General features: G+C 39.0%; 1 protein-coding gene across 1 annotated transcript; it reads left to right on the plus strand.

Annotated features, from left to right (window-relative positions):
* Positions 1–17,009: 17,009 nt before the first annotated feature.
* LOC145115892 (uncharacterized) lies at positions 17,010–19,219 on the plus strand. The gene is made up of 3 exons (XM_079052251.1): positions 17,010–17,168; positions 18,157–18,313; positions 18,871–19,219. The coding sequence occupies exons 1-3, from the start codon at positions 17,166–17,168 to the stop codon at positions 18,915–18,917; spliced, it is 207 nt and encodes a 68-aa protein (XP_078908377.1). The 5' UTR covers positions 17,010–17,165; the 3' UTR covers positions 18,918–19,219.
* Positions 19,220–19,789: the final 570 nt, after the last annotated feature.

Here is a 19,789-nt window from a genome sequence, read left to right on the forward strand (position 1 = left end):
GCAAGACCGGCATTTGGAAAAATACCAAGACGGGCGACCTAGTCATTATCATGCATCGTTATAGCGGCTCAAATAGTGATTCAATACCAAAAGTTTAACCTTTTGAAGATAAACTCTTCGATTGTGTCAATGCAAAACAAACTATTTAACTATATAAGAATCTAGACGTTGTTATAAAACAGAAAATATCGGATTTTCTGGGGAAATTATTCATATACATTTATCATTTATTCACAATACAATGAATCTAAACTTCACTTCTATAAATCATAACTATGAAATTCACACATGCATTTATACTTGATTTTCACAACATTTCCAAACATTTTACAGAAAATATCGGATTTTCTGGGGAAATTATTCATATACATTTATCATTTATTCACAATACAATGAATCTAAACTTCACTTCTATAAGTTATAACTATGAAATTTACACATGCATTTATACTTGATTTTCACAAAATTTTCAAACATTTTACAGAAAATATCGGATTTTCTGGGTTTTTATGAAAGATACAAAGACTTTTACTCAAACATACTTATGAACTCACCAACATTATATACGTTGACCGTTTTCAAAATAACTTGTATTCTCAGGTAATCGTTAAGCTGGAAGATATGCAAGTGTGTATGGTTTCGTTTTATGTAATAACACTTATCGTACTTTTAACAATTTGAACTTATGTATTTTAACAATGTACTTGATGTGAACAATGCTAGTTGTACTATGTAATGTTGCTGATGATCGTGTTATGATTCATGTATATTCATTGTGATGATTATTCAATTGTTAGTCACACGAGCCCCCGGACGTTTCCGCCGTCTGGTTCGGGGGTGTGACACCAGAGAAGGATTTCGATCAGAAGTCGTGTGAGGCGACTAAGTAGGGAGTCCTTTGGCCGGAACCCGGTATTTCAGATGATTTTGGAAACGTCCTTTGGCTCCGCAGCCGGGCCGGAACCCGGTATCTCGATAGATTTTGGAAAGTAGCATGCTGTTTCATGAAATTTCAGTGTTTGGGCAGCGTTAGTATTTACGTTTTAGGTTGCAAGTACGGACGGAATAACAAATTGCTTGGGTTATGCTAAGTGACCTACAGGGATAGTTGGGTTGGTGATCCTGTTATATGGTGGGAACCTCGAGTTACCAGAAGTTGAGTAGTCAGTTGAGGGATAAGCAGACTGGATTCAACGATAATGATTCAGTATGAATGGTCTGTTTGGGAATCATACCACCTCAAGACAGCAGATTTCAGACGGAATAGATGTGATCTTGTTGCGATAAATTTGTTCACCTGCAGATTTTAGGGCTTTACGAGGAGTGGTCACGACTACCCCAGGAAGGCTAGGGTGTGCTCAGGATGGTGCCCGTGTTATTAGAGTGGTTGGGCGTGTAAAGAATGGTAAGGAACGATTTCGAGGACAAAATCTAATTTAAGTGGGGGAGAGTTGTAACACCCCGTTTATTAAATAAATAAATAAATAAATTAAAAAACGGATAGAAGCCCTAAAATCAATAATATTATAGCAAGGTGTTGGTCTCGAGGGTTAATTGTTACAATTTTAGAAGTTGGGGGTTAAAAAGTACAAGTTCTAGGATTTCAGAAGCCAACGTCCGTTTGGTAATAAATGGATTTAAATTGAAAAGATTTTCGAAGACAGGGGTTGTTTGGTAAGTTTTGGACTTAAAATAAAATGAATTTATGGAATCAGGGGCTAAGGAGTAAATTCTGGACTTCATTTGAAGAGATTTTAGATGGTTGGGGTTTAAAGGGTAACTTATGGACTTATTTTGAAAGAAAAGAGGGAGGGAGGGATCGATTATGTTATTATGTAGATATGTTTTGAAGCACCAGGTATATATGGTTACCACCCCGAAACCCTAACCCTAATAGAGATCAGTCGTACCACCCTTATGCCTCCCATCTTCCAGCCGCCACCCTCACATGCCCTTCCATTATTTCCGGCGTCGCTGCTACGCCACCTTGGTTGCTGCCTATGAAGCCGAAGAGCACTGGAGCATCCGTCCCATTGCGTTTTGCTGTAGTCATCGCCGCCATGAGACCTTGTTGTGACGATGGTAACCTCCGGCCGCCGCCTACCGTCTTGAGGGTGTTGTGCGGGTTGCGTCCTAGGTCATCACCGATGTATGATAGCGTTGTTCGGGGCTCGCGAAGTGGGTTCGTTCATGGGGGATGGATCTGTCAAGTAAGAGTAGTGAAGAACCACCATGGCGGCCGACCATGGTGGCTGTCGTCGTTAGCACCGTCGCTGACGCTGCTGTTGCCGCTAGTGTTGCGGTTTTCATCGCCACCTTCCGCCTCCTCTTCAGTCCCTTCGTCAACCACAACCTGCCATCGCTCTTGTCGCCGCCGACGCCGATCCAAGCACCGTTGTTGTCGGTCGTTGCACCACTGCCGTCTCCGCCCACCGTAGGTGGGAGATTTGGATCCGTTTCTTGAGCATAGGAGTGTATTTTTGTTATGTGTGTGTTGTGTGTGTCATGCTTGGTCGGAAAATTGAGAAAAAGCTCACCACCACCGCCACCGTGAGGTGGTGGTTGCCGCCACGTGCCACCTCCGGCCACCACTAGGGTGGTTGTGTGTGTGTGTTTGTTAGTTAGTGCGTGTGTGTTTAGTTTTGGGTTAAAGCTTTGTAATTGTAATTAGCAAAAGGATAATGAAAAATGAACCAAACCACCACCGTGAGGTGGTGGCCGCCGTCGCGATCCACCATTGACCACCACTACCCGAGGTGGTTGTGGGTGGTGCCCTACTAGCAAACCCTAATTGACCTAATGAAACCCTAATGGGCTTAAAGATTAGTTTTGGGCCTATTGGGCCATGTTGGGTGGGAAACCCTAATTAGGGTTTAGAAAACCCTAATATTGGATTTATGGGCTTGGACTTATCGGGACCCACTTTTGGGCCATTGGAATGGATTGTGTATTAAGTCCAACTACTCCATATCATTAATCTGGTAGAGTAAAGGACTTAATGGATTAAGTCCTTAATGAGTTAAGTAAGAAACACTTAACCTTAATTGTCATTTAATGTGGAACCCTAATTTCACTTGGACTTGAGTTGGGCCTTCCTATTGGGCCTTGGTGATTGGGATAATAATGGACCATCCAAGAGCAAGCAAATGGACTAGAATAATTTAATGGACTTAGGGTAAGGCCCATATAAGGGTTTCGGCCCAATTTGGAAATTTGGGCCATAGTTTGGGCCTTGATGGTTATATGATATTGGGCCATTAGAATGCCAAATGTTGGACTGGACTGAATGGTTGGGCCTTTGATCAAGACCATGTAGAGACCTGGGCCCAATTGGGAAAATTGGGCCATAGATGGGCCATATGTTGGGCTTTGAGCCATAGTTGGACTTTTGGGCATTTGGATCGGGCCTTGGGCTCGAGTTAAGCTAATTTAGGGGTAAAGTAGTCTTTTACCCCAAGCATGGATTTATGGATATGTGTTAGAACCCAATTATTAATTAGGTGTTATTTTGATGTTGACAGATTCGGGAATCTGTCATCCAGCAGCTAGGGTTTTGTCAGCAGGACGTCAGCAGTGTGAGGCGAGTTTCCCTTCAGTAGGAACGGGTCTAAGGCACCAATACCGGCCCCTTTAGTAGTGTAGGATATCGGGGTTAGCCCGATGCAGATTGTATGTTTCCGGACTTTGGTCTGATGCGAGGCGGGGCCCGATGCAGTGATTTAGCTTACATGTTATATGTTATGTGTTCCGGACTTCGGTCTGATGCCGGGGTAATCCCGAGAAGTAGTTATGTATGCTTGATGTCTTTGTGATTCATGCATGTTTGTGTTATGTGTTATATGTTACGGGCTTCGGTCTGATGTCGGGCAATCCCGATGCAGTATATATGATTATGTTATATGTTTATGTTTTGTTATGTTCAGTACATTCCGGACTTCGGTCCGATGCAGTGGGCGGGGCCCAAGTTATTCCGGACTTCGGTCCGATGCCGGGCGGGGCCCGATGCAGTGGGCGGGGCCCAAGTTATTTCAGACTTCTGTCCGATGTCGGGCGGGGCCTGATGCAATGGGCAAGGCCCAATATGTGTTATTGTATGGTATGTGGTAGTTTGGGGAGACTCACTAAGCTTCGTGCTTACAGTTTTCACTTTTGGTTTCAGGTACTCAGTTTTCAAAAGAGGAGCCCGGGAAGATTGCAGTGCACACACAATTTGTTCAACCTGGGATGTTTATACTCTGATATACATGACAGTTGTTATATTATTCTGAGATACATTGTTGTGATTATTCTATGACGTATGATGAATATGGTTTTATTACTGATTTATAAAGAAATTTTCAGACTGTATTTTTTGGATGTTTCAGAATATTTGTTTATCAAGGAATGTTTCTTGATAAGAGAATCTTATATGTTAAGAGGTCAGTGGGAGTCTTAAAGATCTTGAAAAGTTTCAGGAACTAATCGAGAATAAACCTATTGTTTAAACACTAGCACACGAGGTTTGTAACCTATCGTGTTGACATATTCTTGCTTCTATGCCCGTTCCAGTTAAAGTTGACTATGCATGTGAGTTCTATGAGTTCTCAATTGTTTTCATAAGGCAAAGCACCTTGATAAGTGAGTTCATTGATCAGTAAGGGTGATCTGCTCAACAACTTGGAGGACATGGTAGGCCCTTGTGCTGCCAAGTGGCAAGAAATTAAGATTGAGTAAGTTCATTCCATATAAGTATGATTTTTTCGTAAACCTTGTCTTATGGTAATGGCTGGAAATGACATTTTCACATGGATAGGAACACGTACACCATCAAATCTAAGTGACATAAGGTTTCTCTCCAATTCATGAAAATGATTGTGAGGAAACGCTTTCACTATGTAGATTTTAAGGAGATAGCAGTTGTATTAATTGCGTTCTCAAATTCGATTATGATTACGACATCTCTCTTCATAATCAAAGTGTGAGAAATGGCAAAAGGTTTAAACATTTGGGACTTATTGTTGCAAGTTCTAAAATAGTTTAAACACACATATGAGCTTTCTAATAAAAAGTGTATGAGCTTAGGTAAAGGCTTATCGAAGCATCTCGTATCAGAAATCTGAACTTTGGAAAGAAAGTCAATAAGTATTGGTTTCCAGAAGTCTAGCTGATTTATGGGTACATGTCAAAGCTAGTGGGAGCATAAGTGTTATGCTAGTAAGAATGTAATTATTATGCTAGTGGGAGCACAATTATTGCGTTAAGTGTTGCGAGTTAGCAATGCTAATTATAGAAAACAAAAGTTTCAATTTGCAGAGTTGCAAAATTTGAAAAGTTGTTTCCCTATAGTAAGGGAGAGGATACTTATACTTCATTTCGAATCTAAAAGCTTAGATTGAAATTTTAATTTAGTCATAAACATATGTGAATGCTATGTTGAAATATTTCAACATTGGAAATTCTATATATGGAAATATTATAGCAAAAGACTGCTCAAGTATCATGTCTTTATGTAAGACATTATGAATCGTGTCCCATATGCTTCGGATATAGGATCGATTGCATATGCTATAATATTCACATGTTCTAATTTTCCAAATGCCTAGGGCATTGAGAGGGAAAAGGGACCAGAACTGGGTATGACTGAAAGTCATTAAACAACCGTCAAGGACAATTTGAGGTTTACCAAGGATTGGTTGCTTGTGGATAGTTGGAAGTATAGTATTGAATGGACCATATTGATATAATTCTAAATAGATAGGATTGTATTAATAATAGATAGTCATATGGAAATTATGGAAAAGTTTCCATAATTGGAGTTGGATATCAAGAATCTATGAGTAAGTTAGAAACTTTTATGCAAGAAGGATGTTCAAAGGTATGTGCTTTGAATATGAGACTTCGTATCTATGGAATTGTATTGTAACAATCTCCAATGGAAAGTTTTGTAATTGGCAAAGTCTCTATGACTTGTATACATAGTTGTTACAAAAGGATCACTGCATATAAGCTTAGAATCTAACAGATTACGGTAAGTGGCAAGGACTTGGTATTCTTACACTTACGATAAGGATTTAGCATTGTGAAATGAGTGTCATTGGAAATGTTTATAATTGATCTATTTCACAAAGTAAGGACCATAGGTAAACATAGTGTGCATGCTTGGAGCATGTGATGACTGTTGTTTTAATTCAAGTATTAAGTTGATCAGTCGAAACATTATACAATGAATAATGTGTAATCGATATGGTGATTAAATAAAAGGTTTTTTTATTTATATTCAAAAGTTTTGAGACCATATTGGATTCAATTATTCTTGTGTTTCAGTTCGTATGTTTTGACTTCCCGAATAATAAGATTATTTAAAACATCCACAGTCAATCATACTTTAGAAGTAGGTATTGAGGAAAGACTGTCATGAATCTGTCTGTAGATTGTCCAAGTGTTAGACATAGCACAAGTTTGTTGTGGTATTCATGAGTACTCCCGTAATAAGATTTGAGTATTAGATTAAACCCACGCTTATCTGAATTGCTTCATGGATTTTATCACGAGTGGTTGTGAGACGATAATATCTTATATTCTTGAACCGGAGAGATATGAGTTGCAGTTTACAAGTCGGCTGCACATTGATGATGTGAAAACGCACCAGTAACGTGGTGTTATAAAACGCATTATTGTGTGTGATTTGATGAGTAAATGGAGCAAGCATATGAGTCGAAGTTTATCCGTTCCTTTTACCCTAAGAGGGATAAAAGCGATATATGTGGTCCCCTCGATGATTTAGTGATGACAACCCTAAGCACTTGGCCAAGCCTGTACTGATTTGATTTGTTCAATTAGTTGGTCGTCATAAATCGGAAATCGGGAAACAACACATGAACAGAGAGAATGATTATAATCCATGTCTCAGTTCATATGATATCTAGAATGGAGGAATATATGATCCCTTATCTAATGGATGCGTTGCTGATAAGATCATAGTTCAACAGCGGCTATTGAGGAAAGACTGTCATGAATCTGTCTGTAGATTGTCCAAGTGTTAGACATAGCACAAGTTTGTTGTGGTATTCATGAGTACTCCTGTAATAAGATTTGAGTATTGGATTAAACCCACGCTTATCTGAATTGCTTCATGGATTTTATCACGAGTGGTTGTGAGACGATAATATCTTATATTCTTGAAACGGAGAGATATGAGTTGCAGTTTACAAGTCGGCTGCACATTGATGATGTGAAAACGCACCAATAACTTGGTGTTATAAAACGCATTATTGTGTGTGATTTGATGAGTAAATGGAGCAAGCATATGAGTCGAAGTTTATCCGTTCCTTTTACCCTAAGAGGGATAAAAGCGATATATGTGGTCCCCTCGATGATTTAGTGATGACAACCCTAAGCACTTGGCCAAGCCTGGACTGATTTGATTTGTTCAATTAGTTGGTCGTCATAAATCGGAAATCGGGAAACAACACATGAACAGAGAGAATGATTATAATCCATGTCTTAGTTCATATGATATGTAGAATGGAGGAATATATGATCCCTTATCTAATGGACGCGTTGCTGATAAGATCATAGTTCAACAACGGCTTTTGAGAGCTACGATTGCTAGTCGGGTTTTGAAGTCGTACCTGCAATTATAGTTATTAGACTTATCCACATGGGAGACTGTTGGATTAGGTGTCTAAGCCCATAACTATAATTGGTGTGTACTTAACCTGATAGTAGGATAGGATATTTTGTAGAACAGAGGAATATTTGATCCCTTATCTAGAGGACACTTTACTGATAAGATCAGAGTTCGACAATGGCTTTTGAAAGCTATGATTGCTAATCAGATTTTGAAGTCATACTTGCAATAATAGTTATTAGACTTATCCAAGTGGGAGACTGTTGGATTAGGTGTCTAAGCCCATAACTATATTTGGTATGTACTTGATTTGATTATGAGCATGATCCTTTTGGGTTGCCTTCACTCATGCAACTTGACAAGATGATAAGTGGAAAGAGATAGTATGATTTATTATATGAATAATAAATTGGTACTCAGAATGATTTTATTAATATATTATAAGATTACTAGATTATTTGGAAATCATATTATTAATTAGTAATTAATCAGAATTATTGATATTAATTTTGGGATTAAAAGAAACTGATTAATAGTTGAGGGACTGTTTTGCAAAGATGTAAAACTGGGCTTTGGACTCCTTGTAAGTGGAGTAGACGAAATTTATGGGTATCCCCATAAGATTTCGTCCAAGGGCTTGCCAAGGAGGTCCATGGGTTTGCTTTGGGCTTAAGTTAGGAACTAGGGTTTCCTTATTCAAGTCCAGCTTGAAGACTAAGTAACCTAGCCTTATATAAACCTCCTAAACCCTAAGGAAATTGGCTCATGCATTCCAAATAGAAACCCTGGCCGATTTCTTGTCTCTCATCCTCATCCTTGTTGTGTTGAGTGTTTGTGACTCCATTAGAAGTGCAACACTTGGGGCACTAAGCTTTCAAGGTCAAAATCTTCAAGGATTGTTCTTGTTATTACAATATAACAAGTGAGGTAATGATTAAACCTTAATTTATATGTCAATTTCGAAATTCTATATGCTAGTCTTAGGGTTATTGCTTTGGAGTTTGTATTTGCATGTTCAATAAAGAAAAACTTAGATCCAAAGCAATTAGGCTTACATGTGCACATAGGAATGTTGTAATGCTCAAAACCTATCAGAGCAATAACCACTAGTACACCGCCAGTAACTGTCAACGTATCTGATACGGGGGCGGGTGCTTCTGGTGTGACTGTTGGTCCTAATTTCTCACCTGTCTCACCTCTACGACCTGATGATCCTGATATGGTGTTTGGTGATGATCGGGATTATTTCCAAGACTTCCACTACAGTCCTTTTAATGTCTAACAGGCTAGTGATGACGAAGATGCTCCGATGACGAAGGGGCAATTCAAAGCCCTCAATGATAAATTGGATACTCTCCTGGAGTCTTCCAAATCTTTGTCCAAAACTAAATACTCTTACGAATCTGTCAAAGCTCTAATTGAAACTTTTACAAGGGAGCATGCCACACGTCTTGATGCATCTACAAAAATTGTGGCAAATTCTGAGAAGACAGTTCGTGACATGACCAAAAAATTCGATAAACTACTTTCTGATGTTAAACATTTTATGGAAGACTTACGGACTTCTTCGGAACGAAACACAACCTCTGCGAACAAGGTAATTACGAACCTTGGCGCCACACTCTCAACCAAGAAAGAAGCTCTTTCCAAGATTCGCTCTGGCCTCCAGGCTGATAATGCAGAGCTACAAACGTCGATCACTTCCAAGATTGAAAAGCTTCAAGCATATTTTGCTACTAAGAATGCTCTCATGGATAAGCTTGCCATCAAAACTGAAAAGGCGAAAGTTGTTTCTACCCATCTCTCCCATGCCAACAAGGAGATTGAAGACCTGAAGTCCGAAAGACCTGTAATCAAAAGCGTTGTCGGCGATGTTAATCAATTTTTGCAATCTTTTATCGAGACTCGTGACTCTATGATCACAGTCTCTATTCGACACCATTTGGCTGACAAAATTCATCCAGTATTCTCGATGCTTGATCGGATAGAAGTTGTTTCGGCATCGGTTACTCATCCAAAACAAGGGGGAGAAGCAAAGAAGGTTTTTGGTGAAGATATTAAGAAATCAGCTGGTGGCTCTGATGAGCACGAACAAAAACCCAAGTCAAAAGATCCGAAGGATAATGTAGCTTCGGGATCGAAAGGTAAAGATAAGTTGATTGATGGTGATGATGATGAAGAAGAGGATGAAGGAGATAAGCTTAAACGCAAGTATCGTGACGCAGAGATTAATAAGAATCTGCGAATTGCCAAGGAAGCTGAAGCTAAAGAAATGGAAGCTCGTGAAGCCCAAGTCACCCTGGAAACTCAAAAGCTTCTTTTTCCTACCTGGTCTATGGAGAGTATTCTGAACGAAGCCATTGATAATCCAAATATTTACTGACTTGAGCCCGTAGTATCGTTTGATTTGGAGAATTCTCTGGATTCACAGCTTGACCTTCCAATCACTCTGAAGGCCTTTCAGTTTCGTAGCTTTGACAAGATTGCGAACGCTCCTCTTCCAGACCATGACGTTAATCAGATGTTTTTCTCGTTCTATCTCAAGCACATGAAGCCACAGTACGAAACATGGAGTTCAAAGAAAATAACTTCTGTGAAGGTTTTTGGCCCCATTGAAGCTGAAAGCTTCCTGAACGCTCATTTCAAGGTTACATGAGGAGCTGCGAGTTCGGTGTTTGAATTTACACTCGCTGATTTGCCGTGCCTGAACCCATTTGATTGGATTTCTCTATTGCATCTCTTGCTAAAGGATGAAAAGAAATTAGAACCAATTATGGGGCATGTCAAAAGGATGTTGGTCTCGTACATCCAAGAAATTGATAAAATGGATGTAGAGATTGCAGTTATTCTTAGAAAGAAACCCACAGTATTGCCAAAAGAAACTCCTAAATATTTTGACAACATGAAGCTGGGAAGAATTAAAAAGGATGATTGGAGTATGGCATTCCAAATACGAGAAAGAGTTGATGCTAATTTTCATAGAGTTTGCTTCTTTCTACCCGACAAGCATCTTTACTCCACCTCATGCCTGGAATACATTTTGGAGTTAACAAATCAGTGCAAAGTGAACATTGATGGGGGATAAGAAATGTTTCGCAGATATGATCAACTGTTACATCTTGGTTCGCAAAACTCTGCTGGGGAAAATGTCGAAACTTTTCATTGTTCAAAAACGCCAACAACATTGAAGAATCTGCCTTCCTTATTGACACAAAGGGGGAAATTGTTGGGATATTTAGTGTCGTGTCAATTATGTTTTGTACTAGAATAGTCCATTTTGTAATGGGTTGGGCCTATCCACCCGGTCTTTAATGTTTATAGGGTTAGACTATATAGAGTGCATGCATGCACGCACCGTATTAGGGTATCGATTGTATTTGCCCTACTTTGCCTTCACAGTAAAAGTTCTTCATCGAGCTCTTCTAAGGCATTGGTGTAACATCCCAAAATTTAGTCGTATGATTGAAGGAATTAAGGGTAAATTGAAGAAGGTAATCGACGAGTAGGTATGCTTACTCGTCGAGTCGGAGCGGGTTTTGGTCGCAAGTTAAGTGACCAACTCGCCGAGTCGACAGTTGGACTCGACAAGTTGGTGCTGAAAAGAGAAAACCCTAATCTTAAGGGTTGCACCCTATTTAAAGGACCATATGTCCTCCCTTCAGCCTCCTTATTGCCCTTGAGAGTCAGTAATCCCTAAAATCGTGTGAGCTTCCATTGTTAAAGAGATTTGAGCCTTGGAGGAGGAATATTGAGAAGGAAGCTTGAAGATCAAGAGGCTAGCATCAAGGTATTGGTGTAGATCTAGAATCTACTTCAGCTTGGGCACATTTTGGAGGTAACAAGCTGTTACCTTGACCCTATTGCATTTATATCTATTCAAGAATGAGATTTGGGGCCATTTTGGCATGTTAAGGATCTATTTCGGGTTAGGGGTCTAGATCTGAGGTTGCTACTTCATATCTAGACTTGTCTTGGTCCGGAAACTCGCAAAGTATCAGCCATTGGCTTGTTGGTGAAGCATCCTTGTCTTAAACCTTAGCCCTAGATTGATTTGGGCCTATAGCTCTTTGTTTTCACGTAAAGTTTGCAACTTTATGTGGGAGTCATGCTCTAGAAGAGTGGATCTACAGTTTGGAGCCCCTGCATGACTCGAAAAGCCTCTGTATGAATAAAGGATTGAAGAGACTCGGCGAGTATGTTCTTGGACTCGACGAGTCTGTTGAAGATAGGCGTGGGCTCGACGAGTTAGAGGAACAACTCGGCGAGTCTGTTGAAGATTGTCGTGGACTCGGCGAGTCTGTTCTTGGACTCGGCGAGTCATAACGCAAAACCCTAACCTCTTCTGGTTAAGACTCAGATCAGTGAGTTGAGTGGTGACTCAGTGAGTTGGACATGATAGGACTCAGAGATTGTTGAACTCGACGAGTCATGGGGTGACTCGGTGAGTCGAGTCGTGATATAAGAGTTTTCTGAAGTTTGGGAACTCGGCGAGTCAGCGGGTTGACTCGGCGAGTAGGGTCAATCAGGAAGATTGACTTTGGCCAGGACTTTGACTTTGACCAGTTTGACCTTCAAGGGTATTATGGTAATTTGGATATTTATGTCAATGGATCATTGATGGCTATAGGTATTGGAGTTTGGGGCAGTGCTTCGGGATTGTGCTTTCGTGGTTCGGCTCGGCAGTTGCAAGGTGAGTTATCCTCACTATACCCAAGGGTCTAAGGCACCAAGGTCGGCCCTTTGATTTGTTATTTGAGATAGTTACTGCTGTGTTATGTAGTTGGCATCCTGGTAGATAGGATGGCTATATGATGGTATGCTCTGTTAGATCGGTATTCTGGTAGATTGGATGTGGCTATGCTTAGTGACCTGTAGTTGGTCTGACTGTCTGTATGCTGGTAGGAGATTACTTGTTATATGTGCACGTGTTGAGCAGTAGTAGAGGGTATTCCATCCCGGTAGGATGATAGGGCCCTAGTATGTTGTCTTGTAGACTGTTATATGGTTATTTGGTAGGTGCACATGTTTGCTAGTATGTGGGCATTCCAACCCGATGGTTGAGGGCCAGGAGTATTCCATCCCGGTAGGATGATTGGACTCATAGTAGGTGGGCATTCCAACCTGATGGTTGAGGGCCTGGGGTATTCCATCCCAAGGGATGATTGGACCCGTAGTAGTTATTGTATGTATAGTAGGTGGGCATTCCAACCCGATGGTTGAGGGCCAGGAGTATTCCATCCCGGTAGGATGATTGGACTCATAGTAGGTGGGCATTCCAACCTGATGGTTGAGGGCCTGGGGTATTCCATCCCGAGGGATGATTGGACCCGTAGTAGTTATTGTATGTATAGGTGTGTGGGCATTCCAACCCGATGGTTGTGGGCCGAGATTATTCCATCCCGAGGATGATTGGACTCGTAGTATGTTGGCATTCCAACCCGACGGTTGAGGGCCTGGGGTATTCCAACCTGACAGTTGATTGGACCCATAGTATGTTGTTCATTGCTGTATGTGTATGGTTATGTGTGTATGGGTATTTTGGGGGAACTCACTAAGCTTTCGAGCTTACGATTTTCAGTTTATTGTTTCAGGTACATCAGGTGATCGTGGCAAGGCAAAGGCGTGATCGTACCGCTCCTCATATTTCATGATTTTGTGATCTGGTTCTGGGGATACTCTGATGTTTAAACTATTTTGAAAACAAGTTGTAATAACTTAATGGTTTTTGAATGGGTTAAAATGTTTTAAATTGGCTTGAATTTTATGGGTGTTACAATTGGTTTTTAATCATTCGGCACAACTTCAATCATTGCTTTCTTGTTTTGATTCATTTTCCAGTTTAGAATATATCAATCTATTAGTTTTGTTCTAACATAGTATATTAAGACCTTGAGTTAAGCACTTAATAGACATGCAAGGTCATAAATTTGGAAACTTTATGACTCTAAAGGATGATTTAGCCTTGGATTTGGAAATGGGACGTAAGAGATTAAGGCCTTAAGCTCTTAATGAGCTTTTGGGAAAACTGGGTGTACGCCCTGCGTAATCTGAGTACGCAGTGTGTACGTGGTCAACCGCCCCGATGGTGGTCAATGCTCGAGTACGCCCAACGTACCTTAGGAGTACGCCCCGTGTACGCTCATTGTGTCGACTCGGTTGGGTTGACTCACTTGACTTGACCAGTTTGACTTTGACCAAGTTTGACCTAAGGGTATTTTGGATATTTTGGGATTGTGATTGAGGATTGGTCATTTGGTTGGATAGGTGATGGTTAGAGCTGAGATTCGGAGTCGAGACCTCATCAACTTTTTTCTAGACTATGAGGTGAGTTTTCCTCACTGTAAATACGAGTCTAGGGCACAAAGGCCGGCCCATTGGATTAGATATTTTGTTATGTGATAGTAAGTTATCATGCTGTAGTGATCTGGTAGATATATATCCTGGTATATAGGATGATGATATGCTTAGTGATCTGTAGATCTGCCTGATTTTCTGTTGACTGATTATATGTTTAACTGTTATATGTGTACATATTTTGGTTGGTGGTTGAGGCTTTACTGCTATGTGTATGGGCCTACAGACTGGGGGCATTCCAACCCCATGGTTGATTGGGCCTGAGGGTATTCCATCCCGGGGATGATTGGACCCGTTGTATATTGGAATTCCAACCCGATGGTTGAATGGGCCTGGGGTATTCCAACTCGATGGTTGACTGGACCCATTGTATATTGGCATTCCACCTACGGTATTCCATCCCGATGATGACTGGACCCGGAGGTTGACTGGGCTTGGAGTATTGCAATCTGATGGTTGATTGGACCCGGCATGCTATTGTATATGTTATTTGTTTATGCGTTGGTACTTTGGGGGAAACTCACTAAGCTTTGTTTTACAATTTTTAGTTATTGTTTCAGGTACTTCTGATGATCGCGGGAAGGCGAAGACGTGACCGTACATATCCTCTGTTTTATTTACTTCTGATCTATGGGATACTCTAATATGGAACAATACTTTGAAAACAATGATTTTGTAAACATTCTATGATTTGGGGTTGTTTTAAAAAGTTTAAATTTCTTGCGATGTTTATGGATGTTACAAGCCGTGTAGTCAAACAGTTGCTCAAACGATTTATCAGGTTGGGTGATTCCTCCAGATAATCGTTGCCTTAGGATTTGTGAGAATTGATTGTGCAGGGTAGGTGGTTTTATATCAGATTATACCTATATTGTTTATTTGCAGGAATGTTATTATGTATTATCAGTAATATATTATGGGCTTGAAATCCCTATGCATCTCACCAGGTTTCGCAAACATGGCCACTCATTTTATGTACATCACAGGTAGCGGATGTAAGGTTGTCGAGGTCTAGTTAGGATGTTGAGTGGAATAAATGGATGTGAATGTAATAAGTAGGTTCAGGACCTATTATATTTACGTTGTATCTTCAATGTTTTAATAAAATGAAATAGCTTTTGTTATCCAAAAATGTTTTATATAACTGGGAATTTTCGTATCTCAGTTTATTAAAGCGTAAAGCAAATGTTTTAATTGGTTATGAAAAATGGGGGACGTCACACAAATGATGAGAATGCAAAATTGAGTAATTACATGATTCAAATTCATCACCCCACAAACATTAAAGGATTCTACTGTCATTAACCAAGCTCAAATAAAAATATCATTTATGAATTTGTCATAAAACTTGAAGTACAAAAATATATAGATTACACACTCTTTTGTTGTGTTAACCAACATCAGCAATCCGTAATTTCTATTTTTTTTTTCAAATTTGGTTAACACTTTAATGAAGAACTTGTCAACATAGTGAATCGAGTATTTGATATTGTGGGAGTTCAAAGCTATGCAGAGAATATACTCACAACATAATACATTTGATTGAGCCCCCCGTTACATGAAACCGCTAAGTAACCATTTTCTTGTAGCGCCCTACATAGTTCCACAATCAATGAATTCCTCTCCAAAGAAGTAAGTAACCAAGAAAAATCCTAAATTCAAAAGCCAAAACATCAAATATAAAGTATACATGATCAAACGTAGGAGATAATTTGTGCTTACCTGTGCAAATAAGAAAGTCTCACAACTGTGAGAATAACCTGAGTATGTTGAGTGGCCTCTTGTAACCTACAAACACAAAATCTTGCATGAATGCTTGTGTATATGCACATTGAAAAACAATTTTGTATAAAATTATTGAAGTCTTGAAACTTGTGAGGAAGTCAGGGACATTGTTTTGAAGATGAATTGGTTGAACATCCATCTTCCAACATGGCACCATTTGATTTTTGAAGTGGTTTAAAAGGCTTTTTAGATGGTTTTTGAAATGTGTTAAGCCTATCCTCCGATTTCTTGTTCAATGGTTTCTTTGAAGGTTTAGTCATGCCTTGCACAAATGTAAATTGAATAATGAGCACCAGGATACATACATATATGAAGAAGAACATTCAACTCTCTATTTAATTACTCATCCCTTTCTACAAAAATTAGCTAAATTTTAATTAGTTTAGTCACACATGATACTATTTACACATAATCAATACCTGTACCAAAAAAGTTTACAATAGAGCAAGCTTTTGCTCCTCCATTCAGAATTTTGTTGCAGTTTCTGTTTCAGCCCTAAAGCCTAAACCCTAGAAACATGAAGAAGATATAAAACGTATCTCCAGAAGCCGTCAAGAGAGGAGAAAGTGTGGATAGGGCGCATGGAACTACCCCGAGTGACTTGCTTGGACTTAGCAGAGGGGGTCCAATAATGCTCGATTGGATGTTGTGGTATGGTCGTACCAGACGTAGAAGAAGAGAGAGACGATATCGTATCAGCGTTGCCACATACAATCTTTCCCTCTTCCAATTGTTCATCTTCTTCTCTGATCGAAAACACACATATGATTGTTGACACCATGTGTTCCTTTAATCTACTTAGGTATGGCGGTGGAGAGGCAAAAGAGCAACACATATCAATAGAAGCCGATGATGTAACCGTTTTTAGCCTAAGCCGAATAGATGGAGCCAACTTATCCGTCATCAATATGCATTTGATTGGAAATGAATGGCGGTGAGCAGAGCGAGTACATACAGACGACTCCAAACCCAAGCCAATATTTATTTATTTGGACCAAAATTGCCAAGGTCCACAAAGCATTGTGGCAAAAAATTAAAAAAAACTACACTGTTCATAAGGTGGTTTATGACAATTGAGACTATATATAATCAGTAGATATTGGAACAAAATTTCGAGAATAAAATATTATTGACCAAAAGTGTCGTTTGAAAAAAAAAAAAAAAACCTGGGATTATTTATTTATTTATTTATTTTTACGTTAGAAACTAGTTTCGTGAATACGCGTGGTTTTATTGTGTCTACGTGTGTAATGCGGTATAATAAGACGGTCCACCGTATATGAGAACCTCCTCTAAATCGCAGGCGCTGGTTTCTGAAAGAGTTAGGAAGAACATACAACCCACAAACTCTTCATAAATTCTCTCCAATCTCTCGAGATCGATCAAAGATTAGCAGATCCGATCCTTCGAAGCTACAATGGTAACCGTTTGTCTCCTGTTTCTTGAATTTGGGGTGTTTCAATCCTTACAGTTGAAGTTCCCCGATCTTTTCTGATTGCGTCTCTTTTTGATCTTCTGTGCTGTTTGTAGTCGATAACTATTTACGTCGCATTAGGGCTGTCCGATCCAATAGCTTGATGGATTTGCATGTGAATTTGGTTTAGATCTGGGTAACACCGATCGGATCTGTTCGAAATTGGGATTTCCTTAAATGAGTATGTTAGGTTTTTTTTAGCATGTCCATTTATATATTTTTCGATCCACTAGTAGATATATCCTGATAACTAAAGTCATCGCTTTCGTTGGTGATCGAAAGAATATATCTTGATTTAGGAATATTTCACATCTGAAATCCAGACGTAGTAATTTTTCTTTGAAACTAATTTAACTCCTAAAAGACTAAAAGTATTCGATTAGAGAAGTCTGCGAATGAGTATATTCTGAATTTGAAGCGTACAGATTCTATGATGTGTTAGGATCATAATATGAAGGGATAACATAGAAAAAAACATATAACATATTGCTGGTATTTTGCCATGTCACATCAATTCAATATGCTAAAGGTTTTCATTTCAATTTATGCTTTATTCTAATTCACTAAAAAGAGAAAATTCAAATTGTTTACTGATCACCTTTCTCACAAAAAACTTATTCAATATTCTGGGAAATGTTTGCTTCTATCTCCTTAATTTGCTTTTTTCTCCAATATGTTGTGTGGGAATAGGATCTTGGAAGCACTATTCGTATAGGAATTCAAAATTAGGTTATGTAATACATGTAAGCATCAAGCATGTCTCTTTTTGTTTGGTTGGCCAGGTAGGCAGGGTCACTTAAGAGTTTTGGAAGCTTTTTGATACACTTTTGTTTTGTTTTTAGCATTCAAAGTTGATGTACCTTTTAGTTCTTCTTTATTCATGGATCATGGATGGATTTCTCCTGTTGCTTAATAAGTGAATTTTCATTTGTAGACTACATCCAAGCGTTTGGCTGATAGAAAGGTGGAGAGGTTTGAGAAGAACATCAAGAAGCGTGGCTCTGTTCCTGAAACTACAACAAAGAAAAAGGACTCTTACCCTGTGGGACCTATAGTGCTTGGTTTCTTCATATTTGTGGTGATAGGATCCTGTAAGTTTCTCTCTTGTTTAAACTTTTCCAGTCTCTTTTTTTTTTTTTCATTTTGTTTTATATATTTACATGCTGATCACGAAATTAAAGTCATTTCAAACTTCCACATATAGACTTTTTAGAATGAAAATGCATGAATAATGGTTTTAACATAGAACTTCATCCTTCTTAATTGTTCAAAAACATATGCTCCTTACAATAACCAACCGAATGAGACTAAATGACCATTTTCCCCTTACTTTCCAAAAAACAAATTCACAATATTCATCAATTTTAACAATATTAATGTGAGAGGAGTTGGGAGGAAAAGAGAAGAAAGACAAATAGGTAAAGGGTTAGCGTCTTAGTACATTACTCCAGTTTTTTTGGTTCAAATTCTGTCATGATTAAGTAAAAAACAAACATGTATAGCTGTAGAAATAAAGTAGTTAATCCATTAAACTATTTTAAGTAAAAAAGAAACAGCCACTAAGTTCTGTTAAAGCCATGAAGTAGTCCCATTGGAAAAGAGTTATTTTTGTAATTTTGTAACTGATTATGGTTTTGGTTTGTAACAGCTTTGTTTCAGATAATCCGCACAGCAACAAGTGGAGGCATGGCTTGATACTTGAATGGGTGGATAGAGTCAGTTTCTTTCTTCCAAATGGGTAGAGCCTACTTTGTTTTATGGTTTTATGGTTTGTTTTGTTAGAGCTAAAGTTAAGTTAAGTTAAGGTCGTATGTTGAAGGATTGTTGTGACTACTGAGATATAACTCAATAAACTATATAAAATCATATTTACAAAAAAAAAAAAAGAAAAAAAAAAAAAAGAAAAACAAAGATCCTTTGTTTCTTTATGGTTGTTTATAATTTTACTTTATAGTGGTGTGCAAATAAAATCAAGAGATGAAGTCATTGAGGCCCTACAGTTTTTTTTTTTTTGGAATTGGATTAGTTGGTCCCGGTGGATTTTTTTTTTTTGGTTTTCTAGGTGCTTATTCTTCAATATTATGGTTTAAAACGTCCTTCAACTCTAATATTATGGTTTAAAACATCCGTTCAGCTTAATTATGAAGGGTAATCATGTAAACTTTTGTCTAGTCATGATGATGCCTTCATGGTCTTTGTCTTCATCTTCATCTTCACATGCCCTCGAACCTGCAACAAAAAAAACCAGCATCTTACATCCTCCAATCCTGACCTTATAGTCGTCCCTATTCATCATCTTCTCCATAAACACATGCAACTTCACCATCTCTGATCAATTGTTCATCCCCATGCAACCACTAGAGCATCACCTTTACTGCTTTACACCATATCATCTTGATTGGTCATTTCGATCAGTCAGCACCTTGATTGCATCAGCGAAGACCCATCTCCTTGTAGCTGAAACCCACCTTGTTCATCATTTTCCTCATAGACGAACACCACTGCCAACCAATCTTTCAACCACCATGAATGAACCTCCATCTGTTACACGCCGTCACACCATCACA

Source organism: Lactuca virosa, chromosome 5 (assembly GCF_052849685.1).
Source record: "Lactuca virosa cultivar CGN04683 chromosome 5, Lactuca_virosa_CGN04683_v6, whole genome shotgun sequence".
Lineage (NCBI taxonomy): Eukaryota > Viridiplantae > Streptophyta > Magnoliopsida > Asterales > Asteraceae > Lactuca > Lactuca virosa.

Excerpts from the sequence above, each read along its gene's own strand:
- LOC145115892 (XM_079052251.1), top strand. Across the intron at positions 18,314-18,870 it reads ATTTGTGGTGATAGGATCCT|CTTTGTTTCAGATAATCCGC; the intron begins GTAAGTTTCTCT and ends GGTTTGTAACAG.